At 38.5% G+C, this 19,328-nt stretch overlaps 1 protein-coding gene across 1 annotated transcript; it reads right to left on the bottom strand.

Annotated features, from left to right (window-relative positions):
* Positions 1 to 16,682: 16,682 nt before the first annotated feature.
* On the bottom strand, positions 16,683 to 18,300 carry LOC109697906 (protein BEX1). The gene is made up of 3 exons (XM_020181805.2): positions 18,143 to 18,300; positions 17,662 to 17,735; positions 16,683 to 17,301 (listed from the first exon to the last, which is right to left on the bottom strand). The coding sequence occupies exon 3, from the start codon at positions 17,294 to 17,296 to the stop codon at positions 16,919 to 16,921; it is 378 nt and encodes a 125-aa protein (XP_020037394.1). The 5' UTR covers positions 17,297 to 17,301; positions 17,662 to 17,735; positions 18,143 to 18,300; the 3' UTR covers positions 16,683 to 16,918.
* Positions 18,301 to 19,328: the final 1,028 nt, after the last annotated feature.

Raw genomic sequence — 19,328 nt, 5'->3', positions numbered from 1 at the left:
TATTTTAAAATACACATTTACTTAATGCCAACTGCTAGGTAGATTTGATGGAATCTGATGATTGACACAATGCCAGTTTTGAAAATCTGGACCATGGTAATTTTCATTCAGAGATTTAGCTTTGAGCAAATGAAAGAGCTGTGGGACCCAGGCAGTTAAGGGTCTCATCCTCCCTGTTCGGTCAAGAGGAAGGGAAAGTTCTGTCCTTCTACCCCTGCCCATGTTTCACAATTTCTCTTCTGCATTCACAAATGGTCAAGTGACCAAGGTGGTGACCTGAGTAAATGCCTTTGAACCATTCCCTCTGACTTTCAAAATTCACCCAGATAATTCAGCCCCAGCAAAGAGGGGAAGGAGTGCTGTTTCTGCCATGAAAGTCAGACAGATCCCTGTTAGACACCTGCATTTTAGGGTTTCCATGCAGCCTGGAGAAGTACTTGCTGCAGCAAGAAACCTCAGACCTGCCTGCTCTCTGCCATTATTCACAGTGCCTGGGTAAAAGCTTTCCTTGACCCTTTCTGCTGTCTCTCACCTGACTTAGAAAGTATAGCCTGCTGGATCTCTCAGCTCTGGTATGTTCAACTCCAGGGCACTTGGAGAAACTTAGCTATGCTGAAGGGTTTCTGCCATGGTCCATACTTATCCTAGTGCCTTCTCAGTCAGTGTCTAAGTAAGTCTGACATAGTAACCATATTGATTGGCCTAGACCAGTTGTTCTTAACTGACAGTCTATAAATCACCCAAAATAGTATGAAAGATTACATATGTTTACCAAGTAGTAAAATATATATGTTTTGTGGGAAGAAGACGAATATTCTAGGCACTAACAAATGTTGATACATAAAGCAGGTTGACATAACAAGGCAACAGACACTATGAGGGAGACTAAAGACAGAAAGGAAAAGATACTACCTGGGCGTGAGATGGAAGGGAGAAGAGACAAATACCAGCTGAGCTATGTTAAAGGGAGCTCACTTTCTCCTTTAGTTTAGTCATTATTAACATATGTATCTCCAGAAATTATGTTTAAAATTATGTGTGTATATGTAGGATGGGGAAGGGTAAGGTAGTTAAATTTTATTTGATGTGTACTTTTGTTGAAAATAGGGTCCATTGCTCTTATTAGATGTACAAAGGGATAGGAAATATAAAAAAGATGAAGGCTCCCCAGCTGAAAGAATATCAGAATATACTTGTGTGTGTAATTTTTTAAACAGGGCTGTCTTTAGTCTCCTTTGTTTTAGGAGAAACTCAAATAGCATAAAATTAACCATTTTTAAAGTGTACCATCCAGTGGCATGTAGCACATTTAAAGTATTGTGCAACCACCACTTCTACTTAGTTCCAAAACAATGTCATCAATCCCCAAACAGACCCCTCATCCATTAGGCAGTAACTTTTAATTCCCCCTTCTCTCAGTCCCTTGCAATGACTAATCTGCTTCCTGTCTCTATGGTTTTACCTCTGCTAGATATTTCATATAAATGAAATTATTCAATATGTGACCTTTTGTATCTGGTTTCTCTCACTTTACATAATATTTTCAAGGTTTGTTCACATTGTAGTGTGAATAGTAATACTTCGTTCCTTTTTATGAAAGAATAATATTTTATTGTATGTGCATACCACATTTTGTTTATCTATTCAAATGTTAATGGTGTTGGAGTTGTTTCCATCTTTTGACTATTGTGAGTAATGGTGCTGTAAATATTCATATATAAGTTTTTGTGGTCGGTATGTTTTCATTTCTTTTGGGTATATACCTAAGAGTTGTTTAAATTTTTGAGGAACTGCCAAACTGTGTTCCACAGCACCTGCTTACATTCCTGCCAGCAATAAATAAAGGCTTATAATTTTCAATTTTTTATTTTTAGCATTGTACTGAGAAGTAGTTTTGATTTGAATTTTCCTAACCACGAATGATGTTGAGCATCCTTTCATATGCTTGTTGGAGATTTCTATATCTTCTTTTGGAGATACAGCTATTAAAGTACTTTGCCCCCTTTTTAATTTGATTGTTTGTCTTTTGTTGTTGAATTGTAAGCATTCTTTCTATATTCTGGACATTAACACCTTATCAGATATATGATTCAAAAATATTTCCTCCTATTCTATAGGCTATCTTTTAACTTTCTTGACAATATCCTTTGATGTACAACTTTTATGAAATTTTTAATTTTATGAATTAAAATTAATTTATTTTTTCTTGTTCATGCTTTTGGTGTTGTGTCTAAGAATTTATCACTAAAACCACAGTCATGAAGATTTACTGCTTTGCTTTCTTCTAAGAGTTTTATAGTTTTAGCTCTTACATTTAAGTCTTTGACCTATTTTGAGTTAATTTTTGTATGCAATGTGATTCATGGGTATTTTATAAGAGTTTAAGATTGTTTTGATAGCAGGACTCAGCACACTATCAGGTGGATAGATGAAAGTCAGAACTCTGTTACTTATAGCTCCAAACCTGATAAGACTGCCAGGTCAGACCACAGAGGGGTTTGCATCTGAGTAAGTGAGTTGGAGATATAACAAATAGCTTATGTATGGCAAGTGGGGTGGGGTTAGCTAGGTTATATTGCCTCCCTGTGGATTGGCAATTTCTTTGAATTTTTATTTTTTAAAAAACATTAATGTTTTTATTAGTATATGATAGGGGTTTCATTTCCATATATACATATGTTGTACTCTTGTTCGGTTCATCCTCTCCATTAATCTCCTTTCTTTCACTCCCCTTCTTGAAATGACTTAGACATAGATTGGCAAATTTGAAGAAATGCTCAAGTTCTAGGGTATAGAGTCTGTCCCTAGCTGTCTGTTGTCTGGCCCTGAGGTGATTAGTATGAATTAGATAATTCATAGTGGCCAAGAGTATGAACACTGGAAAAGAGAAGTGGTTGGAATTACTACCCAAGGAAAACTGACTGGTAGGCCTCTAGCCAGGGCTTCAAAATTATGTCAAGACAGTACTAATGCAAAACATATATTACATTTGACCCCTTGAGGCCTTGATATCCATTTTGAGCTCAGTTATTTGGGATACTTGAGTAGCCTGAATAGTACAGGAGACTTCAATATAGTAGGGCATGAGCTAACTTAAAAAGCGTAGAAAATATTTTATTATGAGAATAAAAAGAAGGAAAACAAGTAGATGTATAAGTGGCATTAGCAAAGTAAATAGATCTGAACTTTCAGGATCTCTAACAATATCCTTGATGGAATTGTAATGTTTGATGAAAGTATGAATTGTATATATTTTGTGATGATAATATCTTGGTGTATTTATTGGGTCAAAGGACAAGTCCAATGGTTACATTATTGGAGGGTGTGAACTAACTGATAATTTAGTTAAACATATGTTAAAAACCATGGTATTTGTTTGCAACCAAACAATAGATTTGGTTGTGGTGGTGATGGTTGTGGATGTAAAGCAAGAAGTAGTGATAAATAGTTAGAGGGGGAAATAGGACAAAGTTGTGGGGAGTAAGAAGTCTTTCCCCAGGATCAAGGGGTGGTCTAAGAGGTAGTTGCCTCCTGAGGAGAAAGCAATAATCTCCCTTAACCTTTACTGGATTTCCCTTTAGGCATAAGAGTGTAAAAGTGTATAAACACCAACATTATGGGATAAGTTAACACAGAGATCAAGAAACAAAAGAATGACTAAAATCAAAGAAAGAAAAGCAATAAGTGTCCTGTGTCCATTCTGTCAATATTTTAGAAAAGGCAGACCATCACTAAGGTGGTGGTCTCAGTATCTGAGGTGAAATCTCCTGTACAGGGGGCAAAGTCTTCACCAACAGCAATGTCTTAGACTTGGATAAGGTTGCTTGAGATGCTTTTATTTCTAATGAACTTCTGGGCTGGGACAATGTCATCTGTGAGTAGGACTAAAATATCTTTTCCAAGAAGATACCAACTTAGGTTGATGTGAGTCACATTTTGTGGCCCTTGGGTATTAATAAGAAAGCTGAGATACTTGAAGAATTTAAAGGCAATACTAGCTTGAGAACTTCACTTAAAAGTGTTAAATTGCGGTAAATTATACACAGCATAAGGTTTACCATTTTAACTATCTTTTGAATTTTTTATTAGCATATAATAGTTGTATGGGGGATACATTGTGATATTTACATATGTGCTTGCAATATATCTTAGTTAGATTCACCCATTCCATCATTCTACCTCATCCTCTGACCCCAGAACAATTTCAGCAGATTTCATTCTTCTATTTTCATATATGAATACAAAATACATCCACAAACAACAACAAATGCTGGCAAGGGTGTGGGGAACCACTATGGAGGTCCCTCAAAAAGCTAAAAATAGAACTACCATATGACCCAGCAATACCACTCCTGGGCATGGATCCAGAGGGATGTGCTCCAGGGTGCAATAGAGTCATTGCATACCCATCTTTATTGCAGCACTATTCACAATAGCCAAGCTTTGAAACCAGTCTAGATACTCCATGACTGATGAGCGAATTAAGAAAATTTGGCATATACACACAATGGAGTATTATCAAGCCATAAAGAAGAATGAAATGTTGTTTGCAGGTGGAAACTAGATAACATCATGTTAAGCAAAGTAAGTCAGGCTCAAAAAGTCAAAGGTTACATGTTTTCCCTCATAAGGGAAAACTAGCCCTATAAGTGAAATGTATATATATATATATACACACACACATATGTATATATATGTATATATACATGCATTTATATAGTGAGAAAGAGAACAAAGTTATATTAGTGAGTCTGTCTGAGGGAACTACTGGAGGCAGAAGAGGGAAAATATTGAAATATTGAAATAACCCATCTATATTTGAATATAATATAACATACTGCACTGTAAGCTGTTAAACATTAGGGAAGTATGGTGCTAGAGAAAGAGTAAGCATGGGGTACTAATTTGATTAAAGCATGATATATGCATGTGGGGGATACTTGTGGCGGAGAGGGTGAATGAAAGAGATTAAGGTGAGAATATATGGTGGACGGGCTTCATATACTTATATGAAATAGAACAAAGAACCCTCTTACAATTGCTTTAAGTGGGGGCAGGGAGGGGGTTGATGGGGAGAGATGGTGGGAGTGATCTAACCAATGTACAATATAAACCTATTTGGAATTGTCGAAATGAATCCCCCCTGTACAATAAATATATTTTAATTTAAAAAAGCATGATACATACAGACCTAAAGTACAAAGGCAAAATCTCATTGGACTATCAATATAAAATTTTTAAAAATGAAGGACGGGAGGATAAAATAGGTCTTTTCTGGGTATGGTTACCAGTGGGAGGGGGTTGGCATAAGGAAAGGGTGAATGAGGGTGAATATGGTTCATTTTAACTATCTTAAGTGAATAATTCAGTGGCATTAAGTACATTTATATTGTGGTACAACTATTACTATCCTCAGAAGGCTCATATCCAGAACATTTTTTATCTTCCCCAAATGAAACTGTCTATCTATTAAACAAGGGCTCCCTCTTTGCAGTCCTTGTCAAACACTATTCTGCTTTCTTTCTCTAGGAGTTTGACTATTATAGGTAATTTATATAAGTGAAATTATACAATATTGGTCATTTTCTATCTGGTTACATCCCTTAGCACAAAGGCTTCAAAGTTCATACAAGTTGTAGCATGTGCCAGAAATTCATTCATTTTTAAGGCTGAATAATATTCCATTTTATACATTTTGTAACTTTGTTTATCTGTCTATTGATGAACATGTGAATTGTTTCCACCTTTTGACTATGGTGAATAATGCTGATATGAATATGGATGTGCAACTATCTGAACCCCTATTTTCAATTATTTTGGGTACATGCTCAGAAGTGGAATTACCAGATCACATGGTGATTCTATGTTTTTGAGATGTTTCCACACTACTTTCCATAGCACACAAGAATCCAGCAGTGCACAAGAATTCCAGTTTCTCTACGTTTTTTCTAACACTTGTCATGTTCTGTTTTGATTAATTTGTTCATTTAATAGTAATTGTACTGGTGGGTATAAAATGATATCCATTGTGGCTTTAATTTTTATTTCTCTAATGATTAGTGATGTTGAGCATCTTTTCATGTGCTTATTGAATATTTGTATATCTTGTTTGGAGAAATGTCTGTTCAAGTCATTTGCACATTTTTCAGTTGGGTTGTTTGCTTAATTGTCGAGCTATAGGAGCTCTTCATATATTCTGGAAATCAATCTCTTATCAGATACAAGATTGTAAATATTTTCTTCTTTTCTGTGGATTGCCCTTACACTATTGATAGTATCCTTTGATGCACAAAAGTTTCCGGTTTGTCTATTTTTTCTTTTGCTGCCTATGCTTTTGGTGGCATATCTGAGAAATCATTGCCAAATCTAATGTCATGTAGCTTTCCCCATATATTTTCTTTTAGGAATTCCATACTTTTTGCTCTTACCTTTATGTCTTTCATGTTTTTTGAGTTAATTTTTGTAGGTGGTATAAGACAAGGGTCCAACTTCATTTTTTACATGTTTTTCTAGCACCATTTGGTGACAAGACTATCTTTATTCACTGAATGTTCTTAATATCTTTATCAAAAATCATTTTACCAAACATAAGAGGGTTTATTTCTGTGCTTCGATAGATCTATTTCATGGTGTATGTCTGCTTTCTGCCAATAACACACTGTTTTGATTACTGCAGGTGTTATAAACTGAATGTGTATGTCCTCTCCTAATTTATATATTGAGGGCCTCACCACCAGTGTGGCTGTGTTTGGAGCAAGGAATTAATTAAGTTTAAGTGAGGACATAAAGGTGGGCCATGATTTTATAGATTAATTGATTTTATAGGATTAGTATCCTTGAAAAAAGAGACACCAAAATGCTCCTGCATTCTTTCACTCTCTCTCCCCACCCCCATTTCCCCCTCCTTTCCTATAGCCTGTGTCAGTTATTTTGCTATAGTGATGGAATGCTGAGCAACCAAGAATTGTCTGGTTTCATCACTATGAGAGATGGTGTTGATTTCATTCCCATTTCCAAACGTGATTTTTATTTACTAAATTGAATTGTCTATCTCCCTTCTCAGTAGTCTAAACTGTATGAATGGCCCTGAAGCACTAATTTTAATTTTCTGGGCAGGGGGGAGCAGAGATAGAGCTCAAATTATCCTCAGATAATTTGGATTATCAACACCCAAATGTTGATGAAGGTTTTTTAAGTTAGTAGAATTTCAGTCTCAAGTGGGACAAATGCCTAGCCCATGGAAAAAAAACAATAGTTAACAGATCTTAGGAAAGTATGCATCCTAGGTCAGGTCTATAGCACTTATGAGATAAGGCATTTGGTAGTACTGGTGTTTGAATAGAGGATCTCATGCTTGCTAGGCAGGCATTCTACCACTTGAGCCACTCCACCACCCCAAGATTAAAAAAAAAACCATAAATGTAGGGGGAGACAATATTAAAAGTTCTGTTATACATACAGATAGATATCTATATTTATCTATGAAATGAGTCTTTGTAAGCATGGAGGTAAGACATATTGCTCTTGAATATAGGAAAGATTAGTGGGAATACTTTTTAACACTGGAATGAGGTGTGATTGGCTAAAGGACCTTGAATTCAGAAGGGCTAAGGCCTAATGCAGTGCAGAGCCCCATTAAAGTGTCCATTTGCCAGATTGAAATTTAAAAGGACTTGCTTAAGGAAACTATTATGTCTACCAGTTAGCTGGGACTCATCAGCGAGTTGAAAGTTCTATTAAATGATTTCCCCAAGAGAACAGTATTCTATTTTGAGAAGTGAAATGTATGCTTTGGTCACTCTTAGTAATGTCTAGAAATCTGAAGGGGATGAGGAGTGCCTTAATGAGACCTTACATTGTGGTCTTAGTATATGTAGAGACATGTGGTTTTGATTTATATTTTGGATATCTGTGAGATTAAAGATTCCTACATTTCTTTACCCTAGAGGGGACTACTCTTAGGCAATGGCCCAAGAATTTATAAAAATATGTGGGCCATTTTTTGACCAGAGCATTTAGTGCTAAAATAACTGCTTAAAGTTTGGTCAGTTGTGATGACCCTTGGTTCCTATCCTTTATCAGAGATTCCTGGATAAGGGATGGAAAGCAGGAACATTCCACTGAGCTCCATAACTTACAGTGGTGGCAATGTTATCCTGTCTGTGAACTCCCATTGTTTTTCACTAAGTTAATCCCAATGGGCTCCCAGGTTTCTAAATGTTCTAAAAGGGGTGATCTCCTCTAGCACCACGGCTTCTGTCAAGGGACTGATGACTAGGGATGCCATCCTCTCCTGCACGTGAAATATGTCAGAGTACCCAGGTTTGACTCTATTCTGTATCAAGGGAGCCTTCGTAGTTGTGCCAAGCTTTTGATGTTCTATTTCCATTGCCCAGACCATATTAGACAAATAAGTACAGAGTGTCGCAGACCCGGGGTCTGTGAGAGGCTCTGTTTCTAGGACATCACAATATGTGGCCAGTAATTTTAGTGCTAATGGTGCAGAGAATATGGTATATTAGAAGCCCACAGGCATCTTATGGCCATCATAGAAGGTTGAGAGATAGGCTACATGAGAGGAAGTTCCTAAAGTCTCTAAAGTGAAGGAGTCTGTGAGTCACTAAAAGGAATGCCCATTGATTTTCATTTGAACATGTTTTAGAGCCTTTTGTTGGAGAATACCCCATTTAAAGCCAGCTGATTTGTATGTAGCAGAACAAGTGAGATTAAGTGAAATTTGTAAATGAGGAGTATGTTGCTTCTGGAACCTAATTGGACTAAAGTGTGAATTTTTATGTTCTTAATAAGTGTGTTAAGAGAATCTCCTTGGAGAAGATGTTATAAATCTAATATCATACCTATACACCTGGAGAAAGGTGGATGCATTAACTATGCTTGTCTATGAAGATTGGGATGACAAAGCTGTTGAAGTACCTCCTGGGTAATCTAGTAATTATGTACTGTATTTCTTGGAAGTAAAGGCAAGTTGCAGCTGAGAGGCTATTGAAATAGTCACTGAATAAAACATAGTAGTCAAAGGAATAATGGAAAAACATTTGGAAATTGCTGATAGGATAAAGTTAGTAGTTTTTATAATATTGGATATTAAGGTTCCAGTAATCTGTGACAAGGTGTCATTCATTTTACTTTTGGCTTAAGAAGAAGCAAAATTAGGATGCAAATGGAGGAGCAGTGGAGATAATTATCCATTTATTAATTAGGACTTAAAGTTTTAATACCCAAAGTTTCTGTTTTAATTTACATTGGGTCACCTTAACTACTTTAACTGGGGGAGTTTCTATTGGTACCATTCCAACAAGCCAATTTGTAAGTGCCAATGATTTCATTTTAATTTAATATTAACTTATTACTTATTGTGTCAGAGCATCTCTGCCCACTATGGGATATTTTAGGATTATAGACTCTATTTCTATGGGAAATTTAGGCAAAGTTATAGTTAAAATGCACCTATTTTTTCACGATCTTATATTTAGATACTTTCATAAGATTATAGGTAATACCATGTTTGAATTTAGTGGCACCTCAGGCACAACTGCCTTTGAACCCCAGTAATGATTAAGTCTATGAAGCATTTCCAATTGATGTATTTTACCAAATGTCAAAATTAATTCAGATTCTATATTGTGGGTGTACAAAAATCTCCATGAATCCATATGAATTTTAGTATTGTCACTTCTATTTCTACTATGTTTCTTTTCTAGTTCTACTTTTCTTCTTTCTATTTCTGAAAAAAAGGCCATTGGATTTTAATAGGGATTACATAGAATCTGTATTGATTTGGACAATATTGTCATCTTAATGATATTGTCTTCTAATTCATGAATATAGAATGCTTTTCTATCTATTTAGAGCCTGCGTTAATCTGTATACCTGATGCAGGCTAGCTCTATAAAGAAATTTATTTTGTCCATAGTTATGGGGGTCCAAGTCATGGCACCAGCATCAACCCAACTCTGGCAATGACCTCATGGCCAATAGCATTACAATGCAGGAGCACATGAAGAAGTGACAGATCACATTGCCAAAGAGGAAGCCTGACCGCAATTCACAAAGACTTCCTCTTACAACTTGCTCTTATCATAGCTCAGGAGTCCCAAGAGATCTACCTTAATCCTATTAAGGGTAACTCCCCCAATAACCTAAGGACCTCCCACTAGGCCCCACTCCTTAAAGGTTCCACAATATCTCCCAACACCACCACCCTGGGGACCAAGCTTCAACACATGAAACCTTGGGAGAAAGAACACATCCAAACCATAGCAGACTTTAAAAATATTTTTTCATAAATCTTTTGTAGTTTTTAGTGACTAAGTCTGAGACCCCCTTGGCTAAATTTATTCCTAAGTATTTAATTTTTCAGTTGTCCTTGTAAGTGGGGGGTGCTTATTAATTCTCTCCTTAACACTGGTTTGTATATTTGCCCATATCTTTACATTTTATTCTGGAAGACTTCCTTTAGCATTTTACTGTAGTGCTGTTTCAGTGTTCATGAACTCCCTTAGATTTTGTTTAATCTGAAATTTAAAAATGATTTCTCCCTCATTTTTAAATGGAAACTGCGACATATAGAATTCTTAGTTCACAGTTTATTTTTTCTTTCAGCATTTTAAATATATTATCCTACTACCTTCTGACCTTCAAAGTTTGTACTGAGAAATTGAGAGTTAATCATACTGATTCCGTATATACAATGAGTTGCTTCTCTCTTGAAAGAACAGGTAATCTTTCAAGATTACCTGTTTGTCTTTGTCTTTTAAAGTTTGATTGAAACTTTTAACAGTTTAAAAGAATAAAACTTTGTGCCTATCCTACTTGGATTCACTGAGTTTCTTAATGTGTAGATTACATGTTTTATCAAATTTGGGATGTTTCGCTACCATTTCTTCAAATATTCCTGATCCCCTTTCTCTTTTCTTCTAGAACTCGTATTATTCATATGCTTGATGGTATCTCAGAAGTATCTTTGGTTCTTTTCATTCTTCCTCCCTTTATACTGCTCAGATTAGATAGTGTCAATTGACCTCTCTTCAAGTTCACTGATTTCTTTCTTATGCCTGATTGTATTAGGAGGAAACTATTTAGTCTTTATGTTCATGTTATCTATCTATCTATCTATCTCTCTATAGATAGTACAGGGACTTGAACTCAGGGCCTACACCTTAAGCCTCTACACCATCCCTTTTTTGTTACGGACTTTTTTTTGAGATAGGCTCTCACAAACTATTTGCCTGAGCTGGCTTTGAACTGTGATCCTCCTGATCTCTCCCTCCTGAGTAGCTAGAATTACAGGTGTGATATATTTTTATCATGTATATTTTTATCCTAGTTGTTAAGTTATTTAAATTACTAATGGACTTTTGAAATTTTCGCAAATATTTTTCATTGTCCACTGAAATGATCATAAATTTTAATTTATGTTAATGTGGTGAATTACAGTTTTTTTCAAATGTTAATCCTACCTCAACTTCCTGGATTAAAATTAACTTGATCATAATGTATTGAATCTTTTATATATTATTGGACTTGATTTCATTAAAATTTAAGAATTTTGCGTAGGGATGAGGGTGTAGCTCACTGGTAGAGGACTTGCCTAGCATGTACAAGGCCCTAATTTTGATCCTCAGCTTCACAAAGTAGGAAAGAATTTATATATATATATGTTCATGAGGGAGATTGGTTTATAATTATCTTTCCTTGCTAATTATCTGATTTAGTTATTGGTGTACTGCTAGCCTTTATAGGGTAAGTTGGTCATTTTCAGTTTTCTGGAAGATTTTATATAGAATTGGTGTATGTCATTATTAAATGTTAATATGTTGAGTTTTTGTTCTCACTCAAAGTACCTTCTAATTTTCTTTAAAAAGTTTTTGCTGTCCTGGGATTGAACCTAGGGCCTTAGGCATGCTACTCAAGTGCTCTAAGACTAAGCTATAGCCTCAGCCTAATTTCCATTTTGTTTGTTTCTTTGGGCTATGGGTTACTTAGACATATGTTATTTGTTCCTAATTTAAAAGTTGGGGATATTCCAGAGATCTTTCCCTTACTGATTTCTCATTTAAATGCATCATGTTCAGAGAGCATAGGTTTTAAACATCATTTGAATCATGTTAATATTGTTGAGACTTATTGAATGGCCGTAAATGTGGACTGCCTTATTAACTGTTTCATGAACATATGAAAGAAGTGTACCTTCTACTGTTGCTGGTGGCAAGTTGTACACTTGTCAACTAGGTCAAATTGGTTCATGCTGTTCTTAAAGTCTGTTGGTTTTCTGTCTGCTGGTTCTATCAATCTTTTAGAAACAGTGTTGAAATTGCTGACTTTAACTGGGGCTTTACCTATTTCTCCCTGCAGTCTGTGAATTTTTGTTTCATGCATTTTGAAGCACTGTGCTACGTGAATGTTTAGGATTGTTATGTCCTCTTTACAAATCCACCACTAAAATTACATAAGACTTCATTTATCCATGTTTTTTTTTCTCTGCAATTTATTGTGCCTGGTTATCAGTGTAGCCATTTGAGTTTTGTTTTAATTGGTGTTAAAATTATTCATCCTTCCCATTCCTTTACTTGTAATCAATTGTATCTTTAAATTTAAAATAAGATTTTTTTTGGTGGTACTGAGGTTTTGAACTCAGGGCCTCATGCTTGCTAGGCAGATGCTCTACCACTTGAGCCACTCCACCAGCTTTTTGTGTTGGGTATTTTTGAGATATGGTCTTGTGAACTATTTGCCCAGCCTGGCCTTGAACCATGATCACATCTAGGCTTATAGGTGTGAGCCACTGGTACCAAGCTTAAAATACGATTCTTATAGGCAGCATACAATTGTGTTATCCTTTCATCTTATAATTGAGGTGTTTAAGTCATTTACATTAATGTGATCATTCATACATTTGGATTTAAATCAACTATCTTGTTATGTTTCCATTTGCTCCATCTGTTCTTTGTTCTCTTCTTCCCTTAATATCTTTTGGATTGAGTAGTTAAGGATTTGATTTCATCCCATATATTATCTTCTTAGTTATGACCTTTCTAGTGATTATTTTAAAGGTTATAATATATGTCTTTAATGCGTCAGAATCTACCTTTGAATTACACTAACATATAGAATAGGAACCTTAAAATTGTGTACTTCCATTTTCCTTCTTCTAGCTTTTGTGCTACTATTGACATACATTTTACTGCCACATATGTTGATCCTATAGTATGCAGCAAGTTATGGACAATCATAAAGACTGTGTTATTTACTTCCCCTCTCAGATAATTTGGCTCTCCACTGTCTGATATTCAATGCTCAAGCCTTTTTTTTTTTTTTTTTTGGTGGTGGTGGTATTGGGGTTTGAACTCAGGGCTTCATGGTTGCTAGCAGGCACTCTACCATTTGAGCCACTCTGCCAGCACCTTTATTCTGTGTTGGGTATTTTTGAGATAGGGTTGCTCCCCTTTTATTGTATGTTGGGTATTTTCAAGATAAGGTCTCTCGAACTATTTTCCCAGCCTGGTTTCAGATCGCAATTCTCCTGAGTAGCGAGGATTACAGGAGTGAGCCACTAGTGCCCTGCTCAAGTCTCTTTTTTGAACGTAATTTTCTTTGAGAACCAGGGCACACCCCTAATCTCAATGCCTGCACTTTGTCAGAATGTTTAGGCTTTAATGGGAAGATTGTACCTATTATTTTTGTGAAGAATGGCCATACTAAAGGAAAAAAGGAAGCTTATCATGTAACATACAAAAATGATATATAGACAAATGCATCCAGAAGCATGGTTATAGCTGCCCCCTTAGAGGAAACCTTAAGCCCCATTCTCTTATTGCCTTTTACTGAAATGCCTGAGCATTTTACATGGAGCCTGACCATTCACTCATGTGCTATTCTCTTGGATGCCCTTTTAGACCTATACTGTTAAAAGCTAAGAGGGAACACAGGAGTCTTTCTTCAGAGACTAGAATCCTAATCCTGTTCTTCTCTGAGAGGTTGACAGGGCAACCTGGATTTGCCTAGATGTGAAAGAGATGTATATTTTTCTGGACACAAGTCTGTCTAATCTTCTATCATGGGTATGCTGTTAGCTGCCATGTGAGCTTCATTTCTCCTTGTGAAGGAACTGCTGAATGTTTTTCAAGAGATAAAGACAGAACACCTTTTTTCTACTGAAGCTTGTGTTAACACTAGCAATCAGGAACAAAAAATCTGGTAGGGAATAAACCTTTTTAGTCTTTTTTTTTTTCTTTTCTTCTTTGGTGCTGGGATCGAATCCAAGGTCTCACACATGCTAGGCAAGTGTTCTATCACTGAACTACATCCCAGCCCAACATAAACCTTTTTGCTATGGATTTCCCTGCTGTGTACAACTCTAGCCTTTTTCTATAGGAACTTGTTTTGAATTAATGTGCCTTGTATCTCAAATGCCTTCAGGAGGGGAAGCTTTCAGATTACTTAGGCATATGATTCATGGCTATAGTTTGCTATGTTACATGATGTTACTTTTTCTCATTGGTTTCCTTAAGTGCGATTGTGATTTGTATTTTTTTTTTTTTTTTGCAGTACTGGGGTTGAACTGCACCCGGCTGTGATTTGTATTTTAAGGCAAAGGGTGACAAACTTTTTGTTAGGACCAGAAAATATAATCTTTGCAAATGAGCCATACTGTCTTTCACAACTATTCAACTCTGTCACTGTAATGCACAAATAGCCATAGACAATACATAAATGAATAAACATGCCTGTGTTCCAATAAAACTTTATGGACACTGAAATTAAATTCCATAAATATATATATATATATATATATATATACACACACACATCACAACTTATCAAGTTTTTCAACTGTTAAAAGCATTCTTTTTTTGAATGGGTTTGAACTCAGGGCCTCCACCTTGAGTTCAAGGTGAGCCAGACCTTTTGTGTGATGGCTTTTTTCAAGATAGGGTCTCCCAAACTATTTGCCTGGGCTGACTTCGAACCACAATCCTCCTAATCTCTGCCTGCTGAGTAGCTAGGATTACAGGTGTGAACCAACAATGCCCTGCTTAAAATACATTCTTATAGGCCAAAAAATATACAGTAGGCCATATTTAGCCTATGGGCTGTCTTCTAACCCTTTTCTTGACTCCTCTTTTAAGTTTACTTCCACAAAAGTGTCTTCATGGCTGGGAAAGTAGCATAGTGGTACAGTGCCCTCCTAGTGTGCGTAAGGCCATGGCTTCAACCCTCTACACTGCCAAAAAAAGAAAATGCTGGGCATGGTGGCACATACCTGCAATCCCAGAGACTTGGGAGGTGGAAGCAGGATCATGAGTTTGATGCCAGCCCAGGCAGGGGCCTTATCTGAAAATCAAAATAATCACAGGGGCTGGGGGCATAGCTTAAGTGGTATAGCACTTGCCTAGCAAGCGCAAGGCCCTGCATTCATTCCCTAGCATTGCAAAAAAAAAAAAAAGTTCATACATAGTATGTGGTTTTTTCACCTGATTAGCACACTCCACGGGAGACATTGTTTTCCGAGTTCTATTGGGATGTAACTCCAATAGTACTCTTGTAAGCTTTCATAAAAATCCCCACAGGTTTCAGGTGGATGTGGGCTAGTTACGGGAGATGACCGTTCCCGCATACATCTTATGCAGGCTGCTTAATTGAGGAATGGGTTTCCTGTGAGAAAACTACCCTTAAGGAATGAACTACACAAACAAGAACTTTCTAGAAAGCTGAACAGGGAAAGCAATCTATCTATACTTTTGTAGACCATTCAGTTCAACTCATTGGGTGTTCCAGAGAAGTCAGTAAGAATTTCTCCCCCTAAAGACTTGTGTACATCTGTAGTGGGACAGGGCCAGTGTAGGAGGCAAGACCTAGTACATAGAATAATGCCCAGGAGAGGAAGGGAATAGGGCACAACAGCAAAGAAATGAGTGCCTACCCTTTATCCCACAGGACTTGTGAGCACAGGGAAGACTTTAACTTAGAAAGTTCCCCCCAACTCAAAGGAATATCTAAGGGCTTAGGGTTATGCATATGTCAATGGGAGAAGACTCACAAATTTATTTAGTCCATACAGCAGCGCTGGGAGATGATTATTTTTACCTTAAAATATAACTGTTGTTTTGGCCATACTGTTTTTTGAGCCTAGGGTCCCAAGCTTGCTAGGCAGGTGCTCTGTCACTTCGCCATGCCCCTAGATCTTCTTAAGGTCTTGTGTCTTTTGCCCAGGCCAGCCTGGACCATGATCCACTTACTTATGCCTTCTATGTGTAGCTGGGGTGGCAGGCATGTACCACCACACCCAGCATTTTTGAGACAGGGCCTCATTAACTTTTGCCTGGGCTGGGCTCCAACCACCATCCTAATGATCTCTGCTTCCCAAGTAGCTGGATTACAAGTGTGAGCTGCCACGCTAGCCTAAACATTCAAATGATTTTTTAAGATGTGTCTCTTATTTTATCCCTAAATAAAATCCCAGAGGAAAACTAAAATTAAGATTTTGTCACAACTGTTAGTAAATGTTCACATTGTTTTTATAAGTAATACATGCTCAGTTTTGAAAAATGAAAACTAAAAAATACCTTGTAGTTCCACCACAAAGAGATCAACACTATTTACTTCATATCTATGACTTTATATTCATGTATAAATAAAGAGTTTTAAGTGAAAAATAGAGATTGCTTTTTAAAACTGCTTTATTAACTTCACAATATATACTAAGCATCTTTCCATGCAATAGGTAAAATTCCCCTGCTGACAAAAATATTAGACGGGGTTAAAGACACAACATTCATTTAGAATAGGAGACCCACAAGGAACAAGAAACATCAAAAGATTTACAACAGTACATTCACAAACACGTAAGTTTAGGAAGCAGGGGTCTCCCTATTAACCTCGGGGAAAACACCAGGATTCAGGGCATAAGGCAAAACTCATCATGGTGGTCATGGTGAGGGGGGTCAGTGCTAACTGCCCGCAGACTATGACTCAACTGCCTTTCCCTCAGCTTTTCCATGAGCTGTCTCACTTCCTCCCCAAACCTTTCCCTGTTCTCTTCTCTCACTCTTGCCTGAGGCTCTCCAAGCCTATGCATCAGGTCCCATCTATAGTGCAGGATGGGCTGCCTAACACGGAATCGCCTGCGATTTCCTCTAGGCACACAGTATTCACCAGCTTCCAAAGGCAGGGCCAGTGGCTCCTTTTTATTAGCATCTTGCTTCTTTTCTTCCATTTCTTGACCAGCATTTTCTTCGTTGAGGTTTTTTACTGCTTGCTCTTCTTTGGACTCCATTATTCCTAGGAGACAAGAGACAAGAAAGGGGACCGAATTCTTGGTGGACTGATCAGCACCGAGGACAGAGGCCCTACTACGCACCTTTCAACTTTAAGAGGCCTCAATTTCAAAGACCTTTGGTAAATTTCATTTTTCCCACCTAAGAGGCCCTGCGCTCCCTCTAGGGGACCCCCAGTCCGAGCCCCTCCCTCTTCAAAGCCCACCATTTTCCCTGCGGATCCACTTCCAGGCCTCCAAAGACTCCAAAATGGAAGAAAGGGATGGAGAATTGTGTGAAATGGGGAGTGGGGATCTCAGACTTGTCTTCCCACACGTTCCCCCGCCCCCTTGTCCTCGCCCCCAGCGATGTCCCACTCACCAACCTGGGCCTATCCTTGCCTCTCCTCCTCCTCCTGATTCTCGCCGCGAGACGCCGCCGCGACACGGCCTGGCAGATCTGCAGATGGCCGGGTTGGGAGCGGGGGCCGCCACAGCTGAGTGCTGGGTGCCAGAGACCCCCGCCCCCCGCCCCTCCCTGCCGCCCGCGTTCGCATCCCCGCCCCCCGCGCTGACCACCATTTTCTGCACCAACAGGGCGGGGGGCGGGGCAGGGCCGTGGGAAAAGCTGGCGCTTATGGCGCAGGCAGGTGTTTCCACAGGCTCGGAGCCTCGGGACCGCCGGGCTTGACCAGCGGGCGGCTGCTCCGCATGCACAGGGCCGCCCACCTACAGCGCCCGTCTGCGGGGCCGCGGCGGGGAGTGGGGGCTGCAGCCCCAACCGGCTGCGCCTCCGCCCTGGGCAGCAGGGCCCGGGGGTGGGGTCCGCTCTCCCACTCCAACCCCAGGGTCCGCTCGGGGTCTCACCCGCTCCTCGCCCGCCTCCTCCTCTCTGGGGCCGCCCCTGGCCCGCGCGCTCCTTGGGCCCCCAGAGCAGGTGCAGCTGCCTCTGGTAGAGGGAGCGAGCTCTGGCGGCGTCTGGCGCTGGAGCTAGGTGTTGCTAGTCTATACTGGCCAGTCACGTGAGGCCTGCGTCATCGCTAGTGGCCCCGCCCACTCGCCAGCAGCCGCCGCTGCCCGGCGTGGGCGGGGCCAGACGGCCCCTTTTCCGCACCCACTGGTGTTGAATGTCTCCAGGCTGGGCTCTGTCACTGCCTTCTTTGTGTATTCCTGGGCTTTTCTTTCTCTGCCCACCAGGGAAGGGCGGTATCTTGTCAGAGGGCTGTTGGCTGTTCCCACTTCTGTACCTCTTCTCTGCTGCAGGGATACACCTCCTTCCTCCTGCTGTCTGTCCTCTAAGCTCCAATGTTCTCCATTTTCCCTTCACTAATATGTGTAGCAGAGGTACTCCAGGAAAAGAATCTGAGTGGAGTCTTTTTATTCTTAGTGCTTTTCAGCATTGTTCTTTTTGTATAAAGCAACCACAAAAAATATTAAGGAAGGAAAAAATTAGTTATTTTCATTTGGAAAAAAGTATTAAAGTTGGAAAAAAACCAAACCATCTGTCTCGTCTGCTAAGTCATTATATAAATATAGACTGTCCAGGCAGCTGCTTTTTTAGAACTTGGAAAAGAATAGGGCAGCTGATGGCTTCTCTTGTGAGGGGCCCCTAGAAACAAGAGGTCCTTCCATGAGGTGAGACAATAAGTACGTATTGCAATAAAACCTTGTCGGAGTTTCAGAAAGAAAAAAAATACTCCAAAAATTTCTGGTTCAAATGGCAACAAATATGTCTGTATTTAGACAATCTTAAGGGATTTACAATAAACCTACTGCAAGATTATTAATTGAATGTAAGAAGGTTGCAGTTACATGACAAATATGTAAGACAATTGCATTCTTATATGCTAACAATGAGCAACTAGAAATCGAAATGTAAAATATCACTTGTACTGAAACTCTCGCTTCAAAAATGTAAAATACTTAGGAATAAAAATTTAAAACGTACAAACATTGTACACTGAGAACTATAAAACACTGCTGAAAGAAGCTAAAGACTGAAATAAATGTATGGTACCATATTCCATGATAATCTTTCTCTGAGATTCAGTAC

The sequence above is a fragment of the Castor canadensis genome, chromosome X (genome assembly GCF_047511655.1).
Source record: "Castor canadensis chromosome X, mCasCan1.hap1v2, whole genome shotgun sequence".
Taxonomy (NCBI): domain Eukaryota; kingdom Metazoa; phylum Chordata; class Mammalia; order Rodentia; family Castoridae; genus Castor; species Castor canadensis.
The sequence above is the reverse complement of the archived record's forward strand: the minus strand, read 5'-3'. Positions and strand labels throughout refer to the sequence as shown.